The sequence below is a fragment of the Bombus vosnesenskii genome, unplaced genomic scaffold (assembly GCF_011952255.1).
Source record: "Bombus vosnesenskii isolate JDL3184/JDL3185 unplaced genomic scaffold, Bvos_JDL3184-5_v1.1 scf7180000013383, whole genome shotgun sequence".
NCBI classification, from domain to species: domain Eukaryota; kingdom Metazoa; phylum Arthropoda; class Insecta; order Hymenoptera; family Apidae; genus Bombus; species Bombus vosnesenskii.
The window spans coordinates 936,248-956,488 of NW_022883012.1; the positions used below are offsets into that span (position 1 = coordinate 936,248).

Below are 20,241 nucleotides of genomic sequence, written 5' to 3' on the forward strand. Positions count from 1 at the left end.
TAAAATTATTTTCCATCGCTGATACAAGAAAGAAATTTTCAACTAAGATTTCCAAGGAAAAATTAACCTAAAATCGATAGGTAATTTACGAAACAGCCAATGGAATAAACTCGCGAATTCGCGTTTTCAACCCTTCCGTGTTTGCTTCGCTCCCCCGTTGGCTATATTTTTTTCTTGGTCGGCTTTGAGTCTCAAACGACTTTCGAATCGAGGAAAAATATTTCTCCAACCACCCCCGTCGTTTCTTAATCTCTTTCTCTCTCCGGTTGTTACTGTACTCCCGGGAACTCTGACTATCGCGACGATCATTATCGTCTTCTTCGTTCGACGAATCAAGTTCTCCTCGGGCGACCGGAGACGATCCGCGACTTTGCGGCCTGGTTTTACATGCCAGACGATTTCCTACTTCTTGCCTTTGACGTGACTCGATTCGTCGCGCTGCAAAGCAAAATTACTGTGTCGAAACTCGTTCCTTTTTCTTGCGTGTTCGCTTCTATTTTTCTTTCTTCTCTTTCCGTTCTATTACAATAAAAATATTCGCCAGATAGAAATTGCAGCGAAGAGTATCGAGAACATTTTGACGATAACGTTGAAATTTTCAGTGGAAAGACGTAGCGCGTGATATCTACGTTGGCCGCCATTTCGATCTTCCATTAGATCTTGAGAAAATGTCTCATTAACGGGATTCCCCGGGTGGGCCCATCGCGCTGTCACGCGGATCATCGCCGAGACGCACGCGAGTTCGCCTGTAATCTCGATCTATCCACGTCCGCCAGTAAATTCCAGGCTTCTGTCTGCCGTGTATAATTCGCAGTGAGATAAGATTACGGGCTGCGGAGGGTGGTAGGGGGTGTACAAGACACCGTAGATAGATACAGAGCCGCGATTTAGCGTGCTAGTAATGATACGTTGCGAGAAAGCGTTCTCTCCACTCTTCCTCGCGATTCCTCGATAACGCGTGAGAATATTAATGATGCTCGCCTGATTCGCCAACGTATCTGCTGATTCTCACTGACTCGCGACTGATAATTCAACGTTGAAATACGCTGGATGATTGCACCTCCATCTTCTTATATTTACTTTTAAAACATTTTACGTTGTCATATTTTCTTTCGTGATCGGTCAGCGAAACGCGAACTGGATCCATTTCTGAAATATTTCTCGTTGTAAATAATTTTATTTGATCGTTTCGCGTCCTCTAATTGACGATAGATAACGAAACATTGTTGCGATGATTTTTCATTTTACATATATGCGTGTGTTCCTAATGTGATTCTGCTGTTTTATCATCTTTATTATTCTCCTACTTTTATTCTCGAGTTTTTAATTTTTTTTAATAGTTTTATTTTTCGAAATTTCGAATGTACGACGGATAAATGCGCGTAATTTGACTAGCTAAACCCGCCTGTATATGTTTAAATTCCATCGTGTTTGACCAGTCGTTTGGCTTTGGTATTTCGGCCGGGGAAATACAGCGCATGGTAAAACGTGGCTCGTTGGGAATAGTATAAGTTTGTGATTTGAAAATGATAACGGTTTTCACGAGCTACTTGTATTTTCTGCGAGAATATTGGTTGAACAAATTCCGTTGAATAATCGATACTCTCTACTGAAAACCACTGTGATTCTGTCTGATCGCATACTGGGATTTTCTACTTAAGAGCCACTCTGCTAAATCAATATCAATATAATTCAATTTCCTCGTGTTTATTTCAAAATATTTCTACTATCCATATTTCCTATCGATTATATCTTTACCTTTTAACAATCGTATACTAATTTCCAAAACTATTAATTAAAATTATAATCTAGAAAATAAATTTTTGCGAATATTTGCGAAATACGTTTAAAATTTGACTGAAATTAATTAACACAGCGTCCTACGAACAATTGTCTTTGTTTTGCAAGATTATTTCGTAAGAGACGCGTAAACCCGTAAAACTCTTTTGCTCTAAAGGCATGAAGTTGCAAAATAGTGCGATCTATCTAGCGACGCTTGAAGGCAGAAAAAGAAAGAAACCTGTATACCCTTAAATTCACTTTGCCCGCAGCTTGGTTTCGCGAATGCTCGTTTATTCGTGAGTTTTACGACAGGATCGAACTCATTACACGACTAGATACGGCGCATGAATGCACGAAGAGTTCCCTCCAAGTTCAGTTTAGGAGATATCATCTGGTCGGCGGTGGCGATCCGATAAAGATTGTTCCGCGTTCTCTCCTCCGTGTTCTCTCGCGCGATAACGCTTACACCGCTGTATAATCCTATATTTAACCTACGACTACGGGCATAGTCCGTAGTACGATGATCGGGCCAAATATAATATACAGGATGGTTGGTAACTGGTGGTACAAGCGGAAAGGGGGTGATTCTACGTGAAAAAAGAAGTCGAAAATATAGAATAAAAAAATTTTTTTTTAATTTTTCCATCGAGACAACGATCTACAGTGAGATCCGTTATAACGTACTGCACGCGTACCGAGCGAAAATTCAAAGTCGATTTTCTCGAAAACAAAGCCTCGAACGAAAAATTTTTCTTCTGTATTTTCGACTTCTTTTTTCGCGTAGAATCACCTCCTTTCCGCTTGTACCACCAGTTACCAACCACCCTGTATAATACAATATATAATAGCTTGTTACGTTTTCGAAAATTCTCGAACTTAAATCGTAGGTTAAGGGGTTAAGCTGACAAATAAGAGACGAATAATACAGTACGAGAGACAGTGAAGTCGAGTGGGTTGGTGTGAACGTAGGAAAAAATGCGTTTCAGAGTGGACATTTCATAGGGTAGCGAGGGAAAAGAATTATTTCTGAAATCCATGCTGGATTATTCGCGAAGAGTTTCGTCATCGAGTTTCTTCAAAATCGAAAACATTGCTTCGATAAATATAAAAATCGTAATTTGGTAAATATCGTTTTCGCTCGAGAGAAACAATTTAGATCGGTGAAACGAACATTTATTCTGCGTTTTACATCCTCGATCTTTTAACCACTTTGCAATTAACCTTTCATTAAACATGCAAGGAAGGGAAAAATCAGAACAAATTGAAAATTCGAAACATCCGCAAGGATGGAGATTTCATACGGCGTGTCCGTGTTATTTACGCGAAATGCAAATGACGTTGCGTTTCAGCCTCACCCTCCAAGCAAACTACGATCGTTCGTGTTACAGGAACGAGAGAGGGAGAGAGAGTTAACGGGTAAACGAAAAATACCGAATTTCCATATCCACGAGGCATGATTGGAGGGTCAGGCGAAGGTGCATTCGCCGGCGTCTCGATAACGACCGACACAAATATTTAACGATATCTCTCGCGGTCGGTCCATGAATTTCGCAGACGTGGACGATTATTCTCGTTTGGTCGAGAGGTTGAATATTCCACCGTAGTCGAATATCCCTGCAAACTTGTTTGCGACGCATATTATTTAGACGATCGTTTGATTATCGGTGCTCAATGGATCGACTCGTGAAAACTTCCCTCAACCATTCGGTATTCTTTCATTCCACTCGGAGTATCTTCTGCTCCTTAATCCTGAAGATGTTTTAAAATGTCATTTTCGTTAGAATGTACTATATATAAAATATAGTTGGAACTTGGATGAAAAGTTTCTTTCGTTTTATGAGGAAATAATAGACTCACAATGTTTTTTGTTTTATATTATTTTGTCGAATTACGTACGATTCATCTTGTTCTCTTGAGATAAACACCGCGACATTTCACAGACTTGGTTCCACGTTTGTATGAAGCTTGCACTGTTGTAAAAAACACGTTTGCGAAAGAAAGACACTTTTCGGGCAACCTAATATTTACAAGTACTTCCTCTGTAGAATTTTATACGCGTGAAACGTTACAAATTCTTTCCTCAGAAACGATCGCAGACATTCGCTTGAATTTTTCTCTAAATCAAATGGTTCCGAGATGCCAATCTTCTAGAGTGCGAAAAGATTTGAGTACCTCTAAGAGATGGAAATGCCAACATTCTTTATACGTTATTTCCAATAATCGATCGAATAGATTTTATCAACGTGTGATCAAGATCTATCTGGAAACACGTAGTTGTTTAAAAAATAATTACCTAATGCAATTTCCTAATTGTTCGATTATTTCCAAACACGACATTTTCCAAGTGACCTCACCTAATACATTCTTGCAACCGGGTCGGAAAATTTTCCATTAGCCGGTGCAATCGAATAGCATCGCCAGTTACGTTTTGCCTCGAATATACAGCAATGTGTACTTCGATTTTCAATACGAGAAACTGGATAGTTCTAATACGTTACTAGTGACTTAAATTAATTAATTGGTTAATTAATAAAAAAAACATTGCCTCGCTCAAAGAGTTAAACCAGCGCGAATATTTGAAACTCGGGAAAGCCTGGAGTAAACTTTTGCGTTTTCTTTCGTCGCGAAGTTATATACGCGAGAGAAAATTTATTTTCACGCAAAATAAGAAAAAATCGAATAACGTACTGTACTTCTTCTTTTTCTTTTTTTTTGCTTCATCATGGCGACGCTTGTAGTTCCTTCTTTTTTCTTCCTTTTCCTTTTTTATTTCTCGTTTGCGAAAGGAATAGAAGTATCGATAGGATGGATCGGGAATAAAATTGAAGGCAGTGGCAATGAGGTTCGTTAGAAGTCGTAAAGCGCGACTGGCATTTGCATGAACAGGATGGAAAAAATCGCGGCGGTCTCACGCACACCTCTTGGGTTCGATTTGCCACTACCGCGAATAGATCGCTGATAACCGATACACGGAACAGCGTATATTTCTGATTGGTACCAGGAAACGCTGGCTGCCTTTCCGGAAGTATAATTTGAAAGAGTGTCGTTAGCTACATCGACTGCGATCTACACGAAGATTTATGATCGATCGGTAAACAGAGCTCGTTATTACGTAATCGTCTATCACGTTTTCCAGCTTTGATTAATTGCTGTTTAACAGTTTAAAGCGTCGTTTCTTCCTTCGTGAAACGAATACCGACGTTTTATAATATTCTTTATCGCATTTAGAAGATAAAACGAACGTCTATATTTGGTTTCCGCTTTTTCGATCGTGTTTATAAAAATAAGTATCGCATTGAACCACAATTTTTTAAAAATAAAATTAATCAAACAATCGTATTTCTACGATAGCAATTTATCTATTAATATTATCCGAATCTCGGAGCATGTTGAATTCCCTCGTAAATCTCCACTGGGCACATCGAAATTGTTCAGCGTATGATGTTTCAGACGTTTCAGCATTTATCATCCCCAAACTATCTAGATAGGCGTGTTAACAATGTCCCTCTGGAAGGGTGTTAATTGCATAGCCGCTTTAGAGGAGAGTACATTCCAGTCCCAGATACTCGAGTCTTTGTTGTCCCTTATTGCGTACATCTTGCCGTGTGACATTATCGATCAACAATTTGGATGGTCAATGGGTCGTCCGTGAATTTGCACGCTTCACGCTGCTCGGTAAATTCATGCTTAGTGCATCCACGTTCCGCTCTGTTCAATACCATCTATTGATATTTCTCTACCCAAACATTTACCCCTATTCCACTCGAACAGTCTTTCATTTCTATTTTTATTTAAAGTTAATTTACATAAAACTTGCTTGCTTGCTTGCTTCAAGTCGAAAATTCCCGTCGTTCTACTTAAAACTCTTTCGTAGATATATATGAACGAAGAATTTAATTTATTTATATGCGTAATTGGTAAGATTATTATATTCACGAATATACATACGAATTCTTTGCAATGTACGATTTAAAATGAGATAAAAACGCTTAAAGGCTTTAATAATTTCCTAATAATTATCAAGCTTTTTCACTCATTAAATTTATTATGAACGAACGCGATCACTGCGATCGTCAAAGGCTTAAAAATGTTTCTCCATCTCGATTAACCACTTATTCTGTTTTTATTTTACCATATAGGTAATGCATAAGTAATGTAACGAAGTTAGCAGGCGCCATTCGAAATTTCTCCTCCGTCAATCGAACGTATCGGAGCATTCGCGTTGATTGGCTCGAAATTACGATTTACAACGTTACAAAATTCCCAACAAGGGATTATAAAACAGCAGATACAACGGCGAGTGGCGATGAAATTTGCATCGCGACAACTCGCCGTTCGATACAAATTCACTGGCCGTGCCTGATCGATGAAATACGCTTGACGATGTGCAATCGCACACTCGACTACGCACGCCGCATTGTTTCGGAGAGATCCACCCCGACTACCCCCGTCAATTCTGCTCTGAATTATACATCGATGATCCCTGATAAAAAAAAAAAGGACTCATCCACCGATCGAATTTCTCGTGACTCGACAGAAATATCGCCAAGGGATTTGCGTTTCGTTATCCATGGGACGTACGAAGAAAAGTACCCCGTGTAAAAGAAAATTGGCAAGTGGAACGCACTTATAGTGGCTGACAAGAGTATTTGAACTGTTACCGTAGAAAACTCTTATGTACATATTGTATGTGTTGCGACACTCGGCTAACTATCGACCAGTCAGGCACAACTGATCGGTTGGTATCGCGAGCCTTGAACGTTATTAGCGTCCAAGGTGGAGGATTATAATAAATGTACAGGGCGAGGTTTAGTTCACCTTATTTATTACACTCGATATTCCGAATACAACTGTCTTTAAGTTCACTGGGTTCCACTTAATACTCCGAATACAACTGTCTTTAGTTCACTGGGTTCCACTTAATACTTTGAATACAACTGTCTTTAAGTTCACTGGGTTCCACTTAATACTCCGAATACAACTGTCTTTAGTTCACTGGCTATCCTGTTAAATATAATGGTCACTGACTGAATACTGTTAACGTTGACTCTTAGAATACTGGTGCAAGAGTGACTCTTGGTGATGTTGCTGTCGTAGAGGAAGGTTCGTGGTGGGTGTGTCTCAAGTCTGTTCCTAACTGATCATTGGGTAAAGACGTATGTTCGAGGATGGGCTGGCTGCCTTCGCGAAGGTTCGCTCGCGGGTGACCTTACACTTGGGGCAACCCGCGTGTCCGGTCTTCCTGAGATGTAGCATAAAATAAAGAAGTTTCTCCGTGGGGTCCTAAAGTACCTTGACTGTACAATAGGCCCACTGTTTATGGTGGGTCCGCACTAGGGTAGCGTAGATCCTTGACGGTCGTCCTGCCCGCGGATCGCATCTGGTTCACATAAAGCGTCGCGGTAATTACCAGGCGACCACTCCAAATCCCGAACAGTATGTGTTATAGAGTATTTTAGAGTTTCATTAGCATTGCGATGAGAGACGATTGTTCCGAATCTCGTCTATCCAAGAAGTTTTGAATCGTAGCTGGAACGTTCGCTTCGTTTGTCTTACTCGTCGAATGTAGTATAGTTTTATCGTTATTTATCGTCGTCTTTACAAAACTGATTCGAAAGACATAGACAGGAGATAAAATACTCTGGACGTTTGTAACAGCTATTCGAAGGAATTCGTTATTGGAAAAGATATTTTCCAGAAGAATTTTTCAGAAAGGGCTTGTCGATGAACCACGAGCAGAACAGAGGGAAAGAAGAAAAGAGAATGGTTAGATCAGAGGACGAAGAACAATTGTATGGCTTAATCGGCGGATACGCTGCAATTGTTGGACGATTGGTGAATTTTCATGGAAAGTAACGGCAGATGGTTCTCGTTGGTTGACCAGATGAGGTCCTTGAGCGACGTAGGAGTCTGTTTATTCGGACTGTAATCGATTACATTGGAGGTCAGAACGTAGTTGGGTAAAGTCGATAGTCGTTGAAGTCCTCTTCCAAGTTTTTGCGAAGTTGGAAAATTACTTTGCGCGCGAAAGTTTTTTAGTAGATCGAGATATCTTAGGTCTTCAACTGGAATACCACCTTCGCGTAACTATCTCTGAATGGCATATATAGACACATTCAACAGATACCAGTAGCTGTAAAATTAGATAATTCAGATTCCCTATGGTTCACCTATGGTCCACCTATGGTCCAACGACACCGATAGAAACTTAACCATTACCGAAATAGATAGCAGGACCATTTAGATTTTTCTATTTATATTTCATTTACGAAGATACCCACCGTTTTAAAATAATCCAACTCTGCAAACATCCATCAAACTTCGATACCACTGGAACATTTACTCCCCTGCAGCGTGGAACGTCCAAACCCCCACAGAGCAATTCGGCCAGCAAGCCAGGCCAGGCCTAGAAACGCTCCACAATCGGCCAGTAAATATCCGCAGGCCCGTAAAACATTGGTCTCCCAAACGCTAGATATATCTTCCGCTACCCAACATATTACCAACCATCGAACAACGAGGACATACCGGTATACGTACGTGTCTGTCCCATGGATCGCGTCGATTAGTAACGGTTTCGGTAATTACAGCTCGAAAAGTAGCACGTATCTCACATGTTCGCTGTAATGAATTTCGCGAACGTGCATGGTAGGATAGGTCTTGAGTCTTCTATTATTTGAGAAAGGTGAAGGTGAGAGAGAAATAGAGAATTGGCTGTCGGACGACGAAAAGCGTTTCCCTCCGTAGCTGCTCGGAAACTTCGCCAGTTTCCTCGAAGAGTGGAGGCTCAACTCGCGTCGCAATGGAGGACGATGCATTGTCTCCTCGACGATCTCTTCTCTATCCCACTTTTCCCTTCTGTTTCCGACTACCGCGACGGAAGGTTCCCCGTCGTGATCGTCAGCGACGATCTCTCTCCAGGAGGAGAAGCTTCGGGATCCCCTTCTCTCACCACGCTAGCGGTGACGACGGTTTTCGCGCCTCTTGGCACGTTTCACGCTCGCCGCGTAATCCACACCCTCGTGCTCGAGTGTTCTGGCCCCGCTAAAGCCTGTTCTCCTCTTTCCTCTTTCTCCTTCGTCGCTCACCACCACCTGGTTCTTTATTTCGTCAAGGGTGACCGTGTGGGTGCTTCTTAACACGCGAATCGTGCTCGATTTCGTAGCCATCCTCTTGTCTTTTCCTTTCTTTCGCTCTTTTTGTCTCTTGCGGTTTTCTTCTCTTTTATTCTGGATTCTCTGGTCAAAGGAATCAAATTCTGAACCGCATAGACGATGGTCGAGGCTTATAACGTTATATCGTTCGAAAGAGAGCTAAAGCGTAAACCAGGCTTATGACACGCTCAAGGACAGTCGCTTCTTAGGAAGCAGAATTCAGCTTCTTTGTTCCTCCCATTTGGATTTGGAACAATTCATTCGTAGAATAAATAGTTCGGTTCGAAGATTTTACACGGTCTATCGTCGTCTTGTGCCGCAACAGAGGTGTGTTTAAGTATTATTTGGACAGAGCACAGCGACTGGTATATCTGTATGATCGCGAAAGGTATTGTTCGTTTTAAAAAGTTTCGACGAACTTTTGAAGAGCGTTCTGGTTCTCCAGTTTAGGCAGCAGGAATTTCTTTGACGAGGAGCTTTTCAGAAAACGGATGGGTTTCTTGCTGGTCGTTTTCGTCGCTCTTTGTCAACGCTGCCGCATTCTTTCCTTGATTTGCCGTGTTTCTGCACGAACGCCAGCATGGCTTCCGGTTCGACGCGGAAATTGTGCCGTGCGAACGTTCGGTGGTATCTAGGATACATCGAGAATGAAAAAAAATTTACAAACGGTCGTATTGTTTTCGGCATCTAGCTCTCAAGAATTGGCAAAGACAATTGAAACGTATATCAAACACCTGCCAATCGTTTTTCGTATCGTGTGAGTATTTGTAGTATAAATTACAATTCCTTTTTAATAAAATCAATACAAGAGAATTTACGTTAGTCTGGAGATGTCGATCTTAACGAGAGTCACGCAGCTGTAATAATTTTTTTTTATTTAATTTAATATTTCACATTCACAATTTGTCCAATTTGGACATTTGGTAGAATTTTTAGCCGTTTGATTATCATGTGAGTGGCTACCCGCAATGGGGTACCCTTCGTGTTTGTTAGGATATATCCTTTATGAGAACTGCTGGGTGTTTCCTTTTTAGTCTTCTTTCTATGCTTGTGTTGATCGTTACCGCTGCCAGCCGGTTCGGGTGCGTTGCTATTCTTTCTCTGTACCTTCTTGCGAATCTGCTAATCTCTTCCTTGACCGTTGGTATTCCAAGGTCTTTCCGTATGTCCTCGTTTCTAACGTACCATGGGACGTTTACAATTGATCTAAGAATTTTAGCTTGGATTGTCTCTATTTTGCTTATATGGAGCTGTAATAATTAAAACGTCATATAGCGAAGATAATAATTACGACCGATAGTTTCAGGTTTCAATTTCGACCTTCGTTTTCTCTGTTTGAGAAAGAAATTGAGGAAGAAAGCAAATTAACACCGAATTGTCTTACCAATGGTTCCTTCGTCCTCGTGCGATATTTACGATCGTTCTCATCCGGTTTTCCCTTCGGCCAGCCAAATTCTTGGTTAGGATTTCCGTTTAATTCACCGAGAAAACCGGTTCTGTCGACCGATTCAATCGGTTGAAAGGAGCCGATTGGTTTCCACGAGTAATCCCTGGTCGCGCAGATCGCTGCAATTCCGCGGACGATTGGTCTGGAATTCAGAGGAGGCTTCTTTTCCCTTGATTTTTCCGCTGTTTCTTCGATTCATCCATCGATTTCGTTTCCCTCTCGCCCCTGTATCCCATTTGATAGCATCTAGAAGGCAACGAATTTCTATGAGACCTTCCTGCCTTCTCTAAAAACCTTCCATTTCCGATCTTTAACCACCGCTGTCGCCGTCTTGCGTTCCATTTATGAAAATGTTTTATATCGGTGGAAGAAATTTATGGAAATATTAAATATCGTACGACGCCATATATCAAATAAAATTGAGCGGTTTTCTAGAGAAAGGACTCGTAGGGCGTAAAAGGATAAATCGAGTATAAATAGCGTAGCAACTTTTATTCTAATTTATCCTAATTTCCGAATATTAGTTTATAATTATAACGACGCTCGAACAAATTTGTTATCTGTACATTCTACTTTATTTCGCATCTCATTATCCTATACATTCGTTTATAATATCCAATTGCTTGACTGTCTTTTAACGTACCGAAATAAATATTGCAATTGGTAGAGACATCCTGGTATTTTATTAATTTAATGCATGTAGTTTTGCCAATTAAACAATGTTTAGATGCTATGAAATATTCGGACGTTAGCGCGAGTCACCGTATTTTTGATAATATTTCAATGTTTTACATCAGACAAGATTAATGGAAATAAATGTTGTATATTCGTCGATTTTATCAGCAGTGATCGTTAATCAACCGCGTATCAATTAATTAGAGCGTCCAACTACAAACAAGCCTCGCTTTAAGGGAAGATTCCGTTTTTCTAGGCAAAGGGGAGGAGAATCAAGGGGATGGCTTTCGCTTCGATGACACACCCTCTTCAAGCCGCTCCATAAATTGCAGGGTAATCTTTCCCTTCGGTGAAAAGGAAAAGCCCTGTGCTTTTATCCGCGACAGACGGCTTTCTTGCTGCCTGTTCCGGTTCGACGAGCCGATCGAACAGCTTCCAGCTGTTTAATTAAAATCATTTTAATTGCGAGAATGGAGTCTCTGGTGCTTTCCTTTGAAACTACACCTTGGACGGGCCCTCGGTGATAATGAGGCGATTAAAAGAATCCATTTCATAGCGCTCTGATGCTTCAATGGCGTTGCGCTACTACGCGCGTTTTATAATCTGAAAATTTTACGTCTTGGGTGAAAAGAATTGGAATTTCAAATATCTGATACACTTAGACCTCGATCGTTGAGGCTGAAATTAGAAATTGCAATTTTTATTAATTTATTATTCGATGCCAACTCGTCCGAAACAACGATCAAAGTCTACAAAATAAAACATAAACGTTGTAATCGCTCGAATAATTAAATTCTCCTCGAGCTCTGAAGTTCTTTCACGTTGTATCTATATTTTGCAAATATGAAACACGGAAATATAAAGGCATCGACCTTTCCTCCGCGATGTAGTAATTTTCGAGTCGATAATTCCGAAAATCTTGTTTCTTTCGAACTTCGAAGATATCCAGACAGTTCTCGTGAAATAAAAAGAGAAACGGCGGACGAGTAAATAGCAAGGAAGAAGCATCCTTTGAGTCGATTGAACGGGAACGTTAATCAACGCGCTGGCGTGTTTATCTCGTCGGTCTTTTTTCTTGTCGGCGGAAATCGACGTGACGGAAATTGTGTGTTACGAATGGCGAGTTCCGACTGCAGGCCGTTTGAAGCGTCGGATTAATTTTTGGCCGACCAGTGGAGACAAGATCGTGCTTTTTCCAGACGAACAGTCACCGAAAAGCAGACCTAATTTCGTTTACGTGCTCTAATGAAATGAAATCCTTCTTCGCTTTTTCCGGTTTTTTTTTTTACGATGTAGAAGAAAGGGTTCATTTTCTCTGTAACCATTTCCAACAGAGAAATAAACAAGTACTCCTCGAAGTAAATACGTTTAATGAGCTTTCGATCCGAAAGAGTTGTCAATATTTAATTAATCGCCCGTTGTCTTTAACGAAGCGAACAAAAGCATTTTCTATATTTTTCTAATCCGTTAACGCTTTTAGAAGCGAACCCCTTTTGTCCGTAGAAGAAATTCCTCGCTTTATTTCCTATGTTGTAAATACTTATATCTTGTGGAAGGTAAAAAGTAGGTTAAGGTTATCGTAACTTACAGCTAGTTCAATTCGTCGTTTTATCCACTAAACACTTCGCAACCGTACAGAAAATGAAGCGGTAAAGAATCCGTACAATTGTTCGAGTGTACGAAAAACGTAAGAAGTTCTAAATTAACCGGGCGAGGTTTGTTCGATTCGACGAGTGCTCGAGAAGCAATCCAATACGAATACACGAGTGTTTCGAGTACGAGTGCAGGTAAAGGAAAGAAAGGAACGATCGATGGAAACGTTGGATTAATTTCTACTCGGCAGTGGGTTGAAAAAAGCAAAAGGAAATTGCAAATCGTTAATAAAATCTTGAAAAAGTGTATTCAAAGGAGAAAAGATTAGGTCGAAATATTTATGCAAGAAATTATCACGTTTTCCTTTGTTATTTATTTCGTTCTATGTAAAATGGTCCATCGTTGCATTTAGTTTATATTGATTCGTCCGGAGCGTCAGATTACAAATGCATTCGATGGTAGGGAACGATTAATTCGCTGGGTTTACGCGTGCAATTATAACACAGTGTATGCATAATCGTTTAAAATTTGTCATAACTTTCGTTACGGGAGGATGGTTGTTCGTTTAAACGATTGAAACGATGATAAACGATAATATTAATATGGTAATCCGGAGTTAAAAGGTGATGCGTTTGTATTTCTCGTCGACCCACTGAAATTTGCATATTCTATACAAACATATCGCAAAGCATATCGTAGGTAGATATGACAAATACTTAAAGTTCCATAGAAAATAAAATTCCACCGAAAGTCTATCTTCGAGTCTGAAACGTTCGAGATTCTAGTCGCCGTTCGTTCGTTTTCGTTATTTTCTTTAATTATTAATTTCAAGTATTCGCAACTCCCCATCAAAGAGAAAAGAAATAAAACGAGAAGAATAAAATGAAGGGAAGATAAATACAACGAATGAAAGAAGTAGATATAACGGAATAAGATAGGGATAAATAAAATTTAAAAAGTTAAATAAATATGCCAGAAAAGAGTAGATACAATAAGCGAATAAAGATTAATAGAATAAACTATACGAGGAATACGAACGAAATAACAAATTTAAATAAACGAATAAAACTGATAGATATAAAGGAACAAAACGGAAGAAAAGAGGTAACAAAAATATAGAACAATCTTAAAACTGTGTTCAGTTTGAAGATTGTCGAGGTTGAGGTTGACTGATCGAAGAACGAGTGGATGAATTTGTAATAGAAAAGTATATTGAAATAATTAAAGGTATACAGCGACGAGTAAAAGTGTAAACACACTGCGCTGATTTTATGTAAAAGGCGATGCTACGACTAATTTTTCAAGCGATCGGATTCGTCGGAAACGTTTATGATAGCGTGTAAACGTCAGGGAAACGAAAAACTGTCAATAAACACTGATCGTCCACTGTTTCGCAGTCAACTGCTCCACACCATCGTTTGATTACTTTTCAGTTTGATATGCTTAATCCAAGATGAAGCCACTTAGTGAAGATAAAAAGAACAGTATTACTTGTTTGTGCGATAAAGGTTTGTCGTTGCGGCAAATTGCAGAGAGATATGGTGTCGGTCATACGATAGTTGCAAGAATAAGAGAAAAGTAAGTTGGTGCACCAATTTCTTCGCAAAACGGCAGACCGCGACTTATTTTGGGATAGAGTAGCATGTGAAATCGCACACTGTATTCGGTCGGATAGTTACAAAAGTGTGTTTACACTTTTGCTCGTCGCTGTAAGTATAAGTTTATGCCGATTCAGATCCTTACTCTCGTAGTGTTACTAAACAATGGAATGATAGGGAACACGTTCGTGTATTTATAGCAAAAAGACATTACCAAAAAGGTTAACCTTATAGCTTTGGCTAGAGGCTACGGGGAACACAAATAGAAATTTGTTTATTAGTCCCTTTGTTCTTAGACTTTGCAACCGAAAACATAATGTACGTTCAAGGGTACAATAATATGCGCCTCTTCTTATTTAGAATATTTCTGCGTAATAGCAGTCTGCAGGTCACGGATATACATAAATAAAGATTTCAAGTTTTTCACGAAGTAGTTACTTCGACAAAGATAAATAAATATATTGAAGTTCACGTTTTGACCTGTCCTGTTGCAAGAATCAATTTCCCTCTCTCGTAACACGCTGAAACTCCGGTCGCGTAGCTCTTCAACGTTTTACCAAGCGAAATATAATCCTTGAAAATCCAGACTTCGGTTTTGAAGCGGGGCCAAGAGGATGGACTGCTGTCCGACGAGAACGCTCGAGGCGTTTCCATCCGACGCGACGTGAAGTGCCGTCGCATCTCTGTCACGGGACGGAGAGGATAATCATGGCCGGCTGTCCGGCTTTTATTGTGATTTACGCGATTGGCGCGATACCGACCGGCTTTATTTTCGGTCGGTCAGCCACCATCGGTACCCTGGCCGCTGTGCCAATTTGTAATTAATTACGAAACAATCGCGTCACTATTTAAAGATTATAATAACGGGATCACCGCAAACAGTTGGAACGCGCCGCGCATCCCTTATCACCTCTATTTCTGTCGTTGTGATTTTCTATCGCGATACACGATTTCGTACGTACGCGGTTATTTAGATCACGCGTCACAAACGCTATACCATATCCCATCTTCTACGTTCTACGTCGTATCTTGCATCGTGTATCCCAAAACCAATACTCCATTTTCCGTAACTACTAAGGCAAACGTATTCAAAAGTTGCGCGTTACACCTCACCATTTCCATCCCACGCTATTCGCATATCCTACATCCAATATCCAGAATCTAATACCCATTATTCCATATGCATTATTTCAGGCCCGTTCCACGGTTCACCACGTTTCATCCCACATTCCATATTTCATACACCTTATCTCATACCCTGTGCCCCATAACTAGTATCGCTAACTCGTGTACATATTTTATCTTACTTGCCACACTAAGGCTCTCCATTCCATATCTCATGCCCAATTCATATTCTCTTTTTCATATTCTATAACCCACATCCAGTATCCTTAGAAAATATCTTTCGCGTCGCATACTCGTCTTACGTCTGACACGGGATTATCGAACTGGTATGTGGAAAACGGGATGTGGGACTGAAGATAATGGGTGGAAAATCTAAGGAATGGAGTAATGGAATGAAATAGAGAAGATTGGATGTGGGATGTTGGTATCGGATTTTGTATATATGACATCCATGGATATGGAGGATTAGAGAATAGAAGTTAGGATACGAGACGAGTAGAATACATATATTCTTGATATTTGTTATTTTCTAACATTTTCCTAAACAGTTTCTGTAGATCTGAGATCAGGAAATTGTACACGTCAACTGCTAATTGTTGGAAATTGTTTCTATAAATTGGAAAGCTAGTTCAAACGTAATTACAAGCCAGTATCCTAACGTCCGTGAATGTTTGTTAAAAAATCCCAAGGAAAATTGATCGTTAGTTTAAAACAAACGCTCATTCAGCTGTCTGGCGTGCAAACGTACGTTGTACCTGTCGTACACGCTCCGTACGTGCCGTAACGAAACTTCGTCCGCGTTCAGATCGTTCTTCGACGATTCAATTCGATTTCCTCGAACATTCCGCCAGCTATGAATCATACTGCGAGATCAACTTGAGCTTCGGCGAATTGTAGAGAATTACGTGATTGGTCGCTCGGAGAGACGAAGTTGGTTTATTTCTGCACAAGTTTGGATTTACATAGCGAGGTCGTTGATTCAGGTTGCAAGGAATATACAAGGCTGAAGGGACGTGATTTATCGTTGTTGTGAGAAGGTGAACGATCGTTTGATCACGTTAAAGAGGTGTGTCGAACGACAGTGTGTAGACTCGACGATGAATTAACGAGCGATCGATTAATCAGGATATAAGGATCGAGACAGAGTCCAAGTTGCTTTCTGCCACAACCTGCCGATCAATCAGCATGAAATTATTTTTAAACGAATGCTTTTACGTGCCATTATCGCCAAAGTTTATGTGCAAATCGTCTGTCGCGTGTCAGAATATTATTTTAATCGCGTGAATTCGACCGTTTTAAACGTTTTTATTTCGACTCGTCGTAATTCTTAGACTTTCCACGCTTTACAGAATACCAAGGCTAAGCAATATTTCGACGTATCTTACGTAATAAGTCGAAATCTTTCGAACAAAATAATCGGTTCCCAAAACTGTTAAATTGATGGAACCAATTAATTCGACTATTTAATCAGAGATTAGTTGCGCGATTTATGTACAAGACATTGTCGTAATTTAAACAGGACTTTCCATAAAGGTAAATTTAATTAGAAGGCGATGCTTGCTTATTTACAGGCCTACGGAAAGTGTACCCTTACTACTTCACCTTCACCACGTTCACGAAAGGAAGATGGGTGGGCGAGAAGATCCTCGAGGTATTCGCCAGAGAATTTCGAGCGCATCCGGCAGAAGAATACGAACGTTGCATTCGTGCAGGCACTTTGACGGTGAACTATCAAAAAGTGGACGTCGATTACAGATTACGGCACAACGATCTGCTGGCCAACGTCGTCCATAGGTAAAAAAACTTTGTACCTTCCACTTTGTTGTCCGTTGATTGGAAAATTGTTCGTTAAAAATAGTATCGAATTATCGGGAATATTCTCGAGACATAATTATTTTATTATCGCTCATAAGCTTGCAATTTCTGAATGGCGATCAAACACGACAGTATCCTCGGAGAATTTCTCTCTAAACGATAAAACAGTCAACCATAATCCGTTGCTTCTAGCATATGCTAGTCGATGTGATTTCATTCGGACATCGTCGTTGTCGAATAGAACAAGAAACATTTGCGTTAAATTCTATTTAATGGAGGATGATAGATCGAAAGAAACGCGGAGGAAAGATAACAAAAAGCAGGGATCCCTGTCCGAAGTGACTTACGTTACTCGTCGTTTGAAACGCGGCAATTGTACAGGACGATTCTGTAAACTGGGACGAGATAAAACTCTTTTCCGAGCGGAACAGGAGGGGGAGGGATTGAATGGCTTAACGAGCACTATTTTTCTATGCTTCCAGACTTTCCTCGAATGCAACTCGCACGTTCCTTTTCTTCTTCGTCGTCTTTTTTCTTGCGTGATATTATGTATCCCTTAATGAATCCCTTTTAATGGCATCCCCTCGTTATTCTACAAGCTGTTGAATAGTTCGCGAAAACGATAACGACGTATTCGGAGAAGTTTATGAAAAAATACAAAAATACGTTTATCAAACGTCCGACGACCAGTTTTATTTTCATTAAAAGATTCGAAAGTCTGGCACATTTTACTTTCATTGCAGATTCAAAGCTCCGAGATATTTTATTTTCGTTACAAGCTTAGGAATGTTTCGCGCGAATCGTATGAAAAATAATAAAAAGTTTAAGGATTGATCTTGTCAGAGATTAAAACTCTAAAATGTTTTACATACAGAGATCGGAAATATTCTGTACTGTATCGTAGTGGAGATCGATCGCTGCGTAAAAAATTCTATCAAAATGATTCGCATCGATATAATCTGTAACTCGGCACGAAGAAAACAGCTTCGGTCTTCGGCTCTGAAATCAAAGATAAATTCCTTCCATCTCCATTGACAGACCCCTTTCGCTCCCTCGTTCTTCCAACGATCAGGAGAAAATCAGAATTACGCGGAAATATCTTTACATTTCATTTCCAGTTCCTGCCGTCTGAAAATTCGTAGATCCGTCTGCTCCCCCTAATAACCGAAAGTCGAACGATCTTCCCAGCCAATAATCCCGAAAGAAGGTATTATCCTATCTTGACTGAAATCGGTGGCAGACCGTCACCGGATGAAAGAACAAGAACGGAAATCGCTGGCACGGGTGTTCCCAAGTGCGAATAACAAGAAACCGGCGCGTTATCCTCACGTTCACGGTGGAACCGCAGGGTGGAGTGTCCCTCGATATCCTTGGCACGGATATAAAGGAATCTGTGCCTCGCTGTTAAACGCGCCATCGCTCAACCAGGTTCCTATTATCAGCACGGTTATCGTGTGCCACGAGATTGCGATTCTTGCAGCGGTGTTTGAATTTCAAGGACAGCCGTGAAAAAGAGAAACAGCAGAGAGAAGAAAGATTCGGTCGGTGGACACGTTTTTACACATACGGCTATGTACAAAAATATCGAGAACAGTTGGTTAATTTTGGCAAAACATATAATCGAATTATGAGATTAAGCGTAAAATTTGTATATTTCTTTCGTTTATAATATTTTATAATATCGTTTCTAATACCGGATACGAAAAAATATTGAGACTATTGTCTGTTTTCTACAAGATGTGATTCAATTATGAAATTACGCGCTGCATATCTATGCAAGATCCGTAGATCCGTTGAAAAATTAATTTGATATTTGAGGAAGGTTATACGGACATTAAGTCAATCGTACGTGACTGCACGAAATCCAAGGTTGAGGATTTTTTTATTGTAAAACGAACCGAGAGAAGGATCGCGAAATTTCGTCAACGTCGATGTTTCAAGAGATATCAGCTAAGATAATCCACGACAAACAGCAAGAGAAATATCGTGCGAAATAAAAGTGAACCATTCTGCCACTATTCGTCGTTTTATTTATGTAGAAGAAGCAAAGCAATTGGACAACCGAGTGATTTAAGCGATATACACAAGTCATATGGAAAACCTTGGAAAAATAAAACAACAAATATACGTACTTCAAAGAAATACATAGAATCCATGTTTAGGACGTATGGTCGATTACGAGAAAAAGATAGACTATGTACGATTATAGAAATTATGGCGAATTACGAGACAAATAGCTTTAATTTGATTCGAACATCCTTCTGACTCGAATAACCCTACCTTACTTTATTTGCACAAACATTCGCCGTCTATCTATCTATGGTCCATTAAAAATAGCGATTCGAGTTTGCGTTGCGATCGAGAAGAAAGAGAAAGTGAGAAATTGGATGGAGATCGCGAGCTGTTTCGTTCCGAAGATAATTGTATTCGATAAGTGTCCCGATTTTGAATAGACGTTCCACACATCGACCTGCTTCCATGTTGGACTCGTTTCTATAGAGGTCTTTAATGATGCTTTTAATGATACATCTCTTCGGTCTTGAATATCAATTTTTAAGCGCGTTGCCGCTAATTACCTGGCTTGCTGACCGACTTACAAACGTATTAAAAATTTTTCCGTGAAAATAACCTTCTCGTTCTACGTTCTCGTTTATACAATTCTTACATATTGTTTCGCTGTTTGGTCTTTAAATGATCTTTAAAGCACGATCTAAACAGCGCGGGAGAAATCATTTCGTTGATAAAAATTTGTTCAATTTCGAACATTCGAGGTTCGTGCATTTCTACTTCTTTTAGATGTTATCTTCGAAGTTTCTACGTAAATGTTAATCGATTCCAGCTTCATAAGCATAATATTATCTACTTATTATTCTTGGAACATATCCAATTTTCTTTTCATCCAACGCTGCAAGAATATGCTCGAACATGCTCGAATATGCAAATACCATTCCTTGTACATGCAAATTAATTCGATATACAAGATCAGATCGATTAACAGGAATTAAATAGCGATAAATCGAATAATAAGAGAATCATCGCCGCTTCTCTGAAA

The 20,241-nt window shown here is 39.9% G+C and overlaps 1 protein-coding gene across 2 annotated transcripts in view; it reads left to right on the plus strand.

The window, feature by feature from the left end:
• LOC117237616 (RNA pseudouridylate synthase domain-containing protein 2-like) overlaps positions 1–20,241 on the plus strand; it is a 174,690-nt gene that overhangs the window by 125,828 nt on the left and 28,621 nt on the right. For both annotated transcript variants that reach the window (XM_033501766.1, XM_033501765.1), the window contains one exon: positions 16,946–17,168. In XM_033501766.1, coding sequence (XP_033357657.1) covers positions 16,946–17,168 — 223 coding nt within the window. The remainder of the gene's footprint in view (positions 1–16,945; positions 17,169–20,241) is intronic.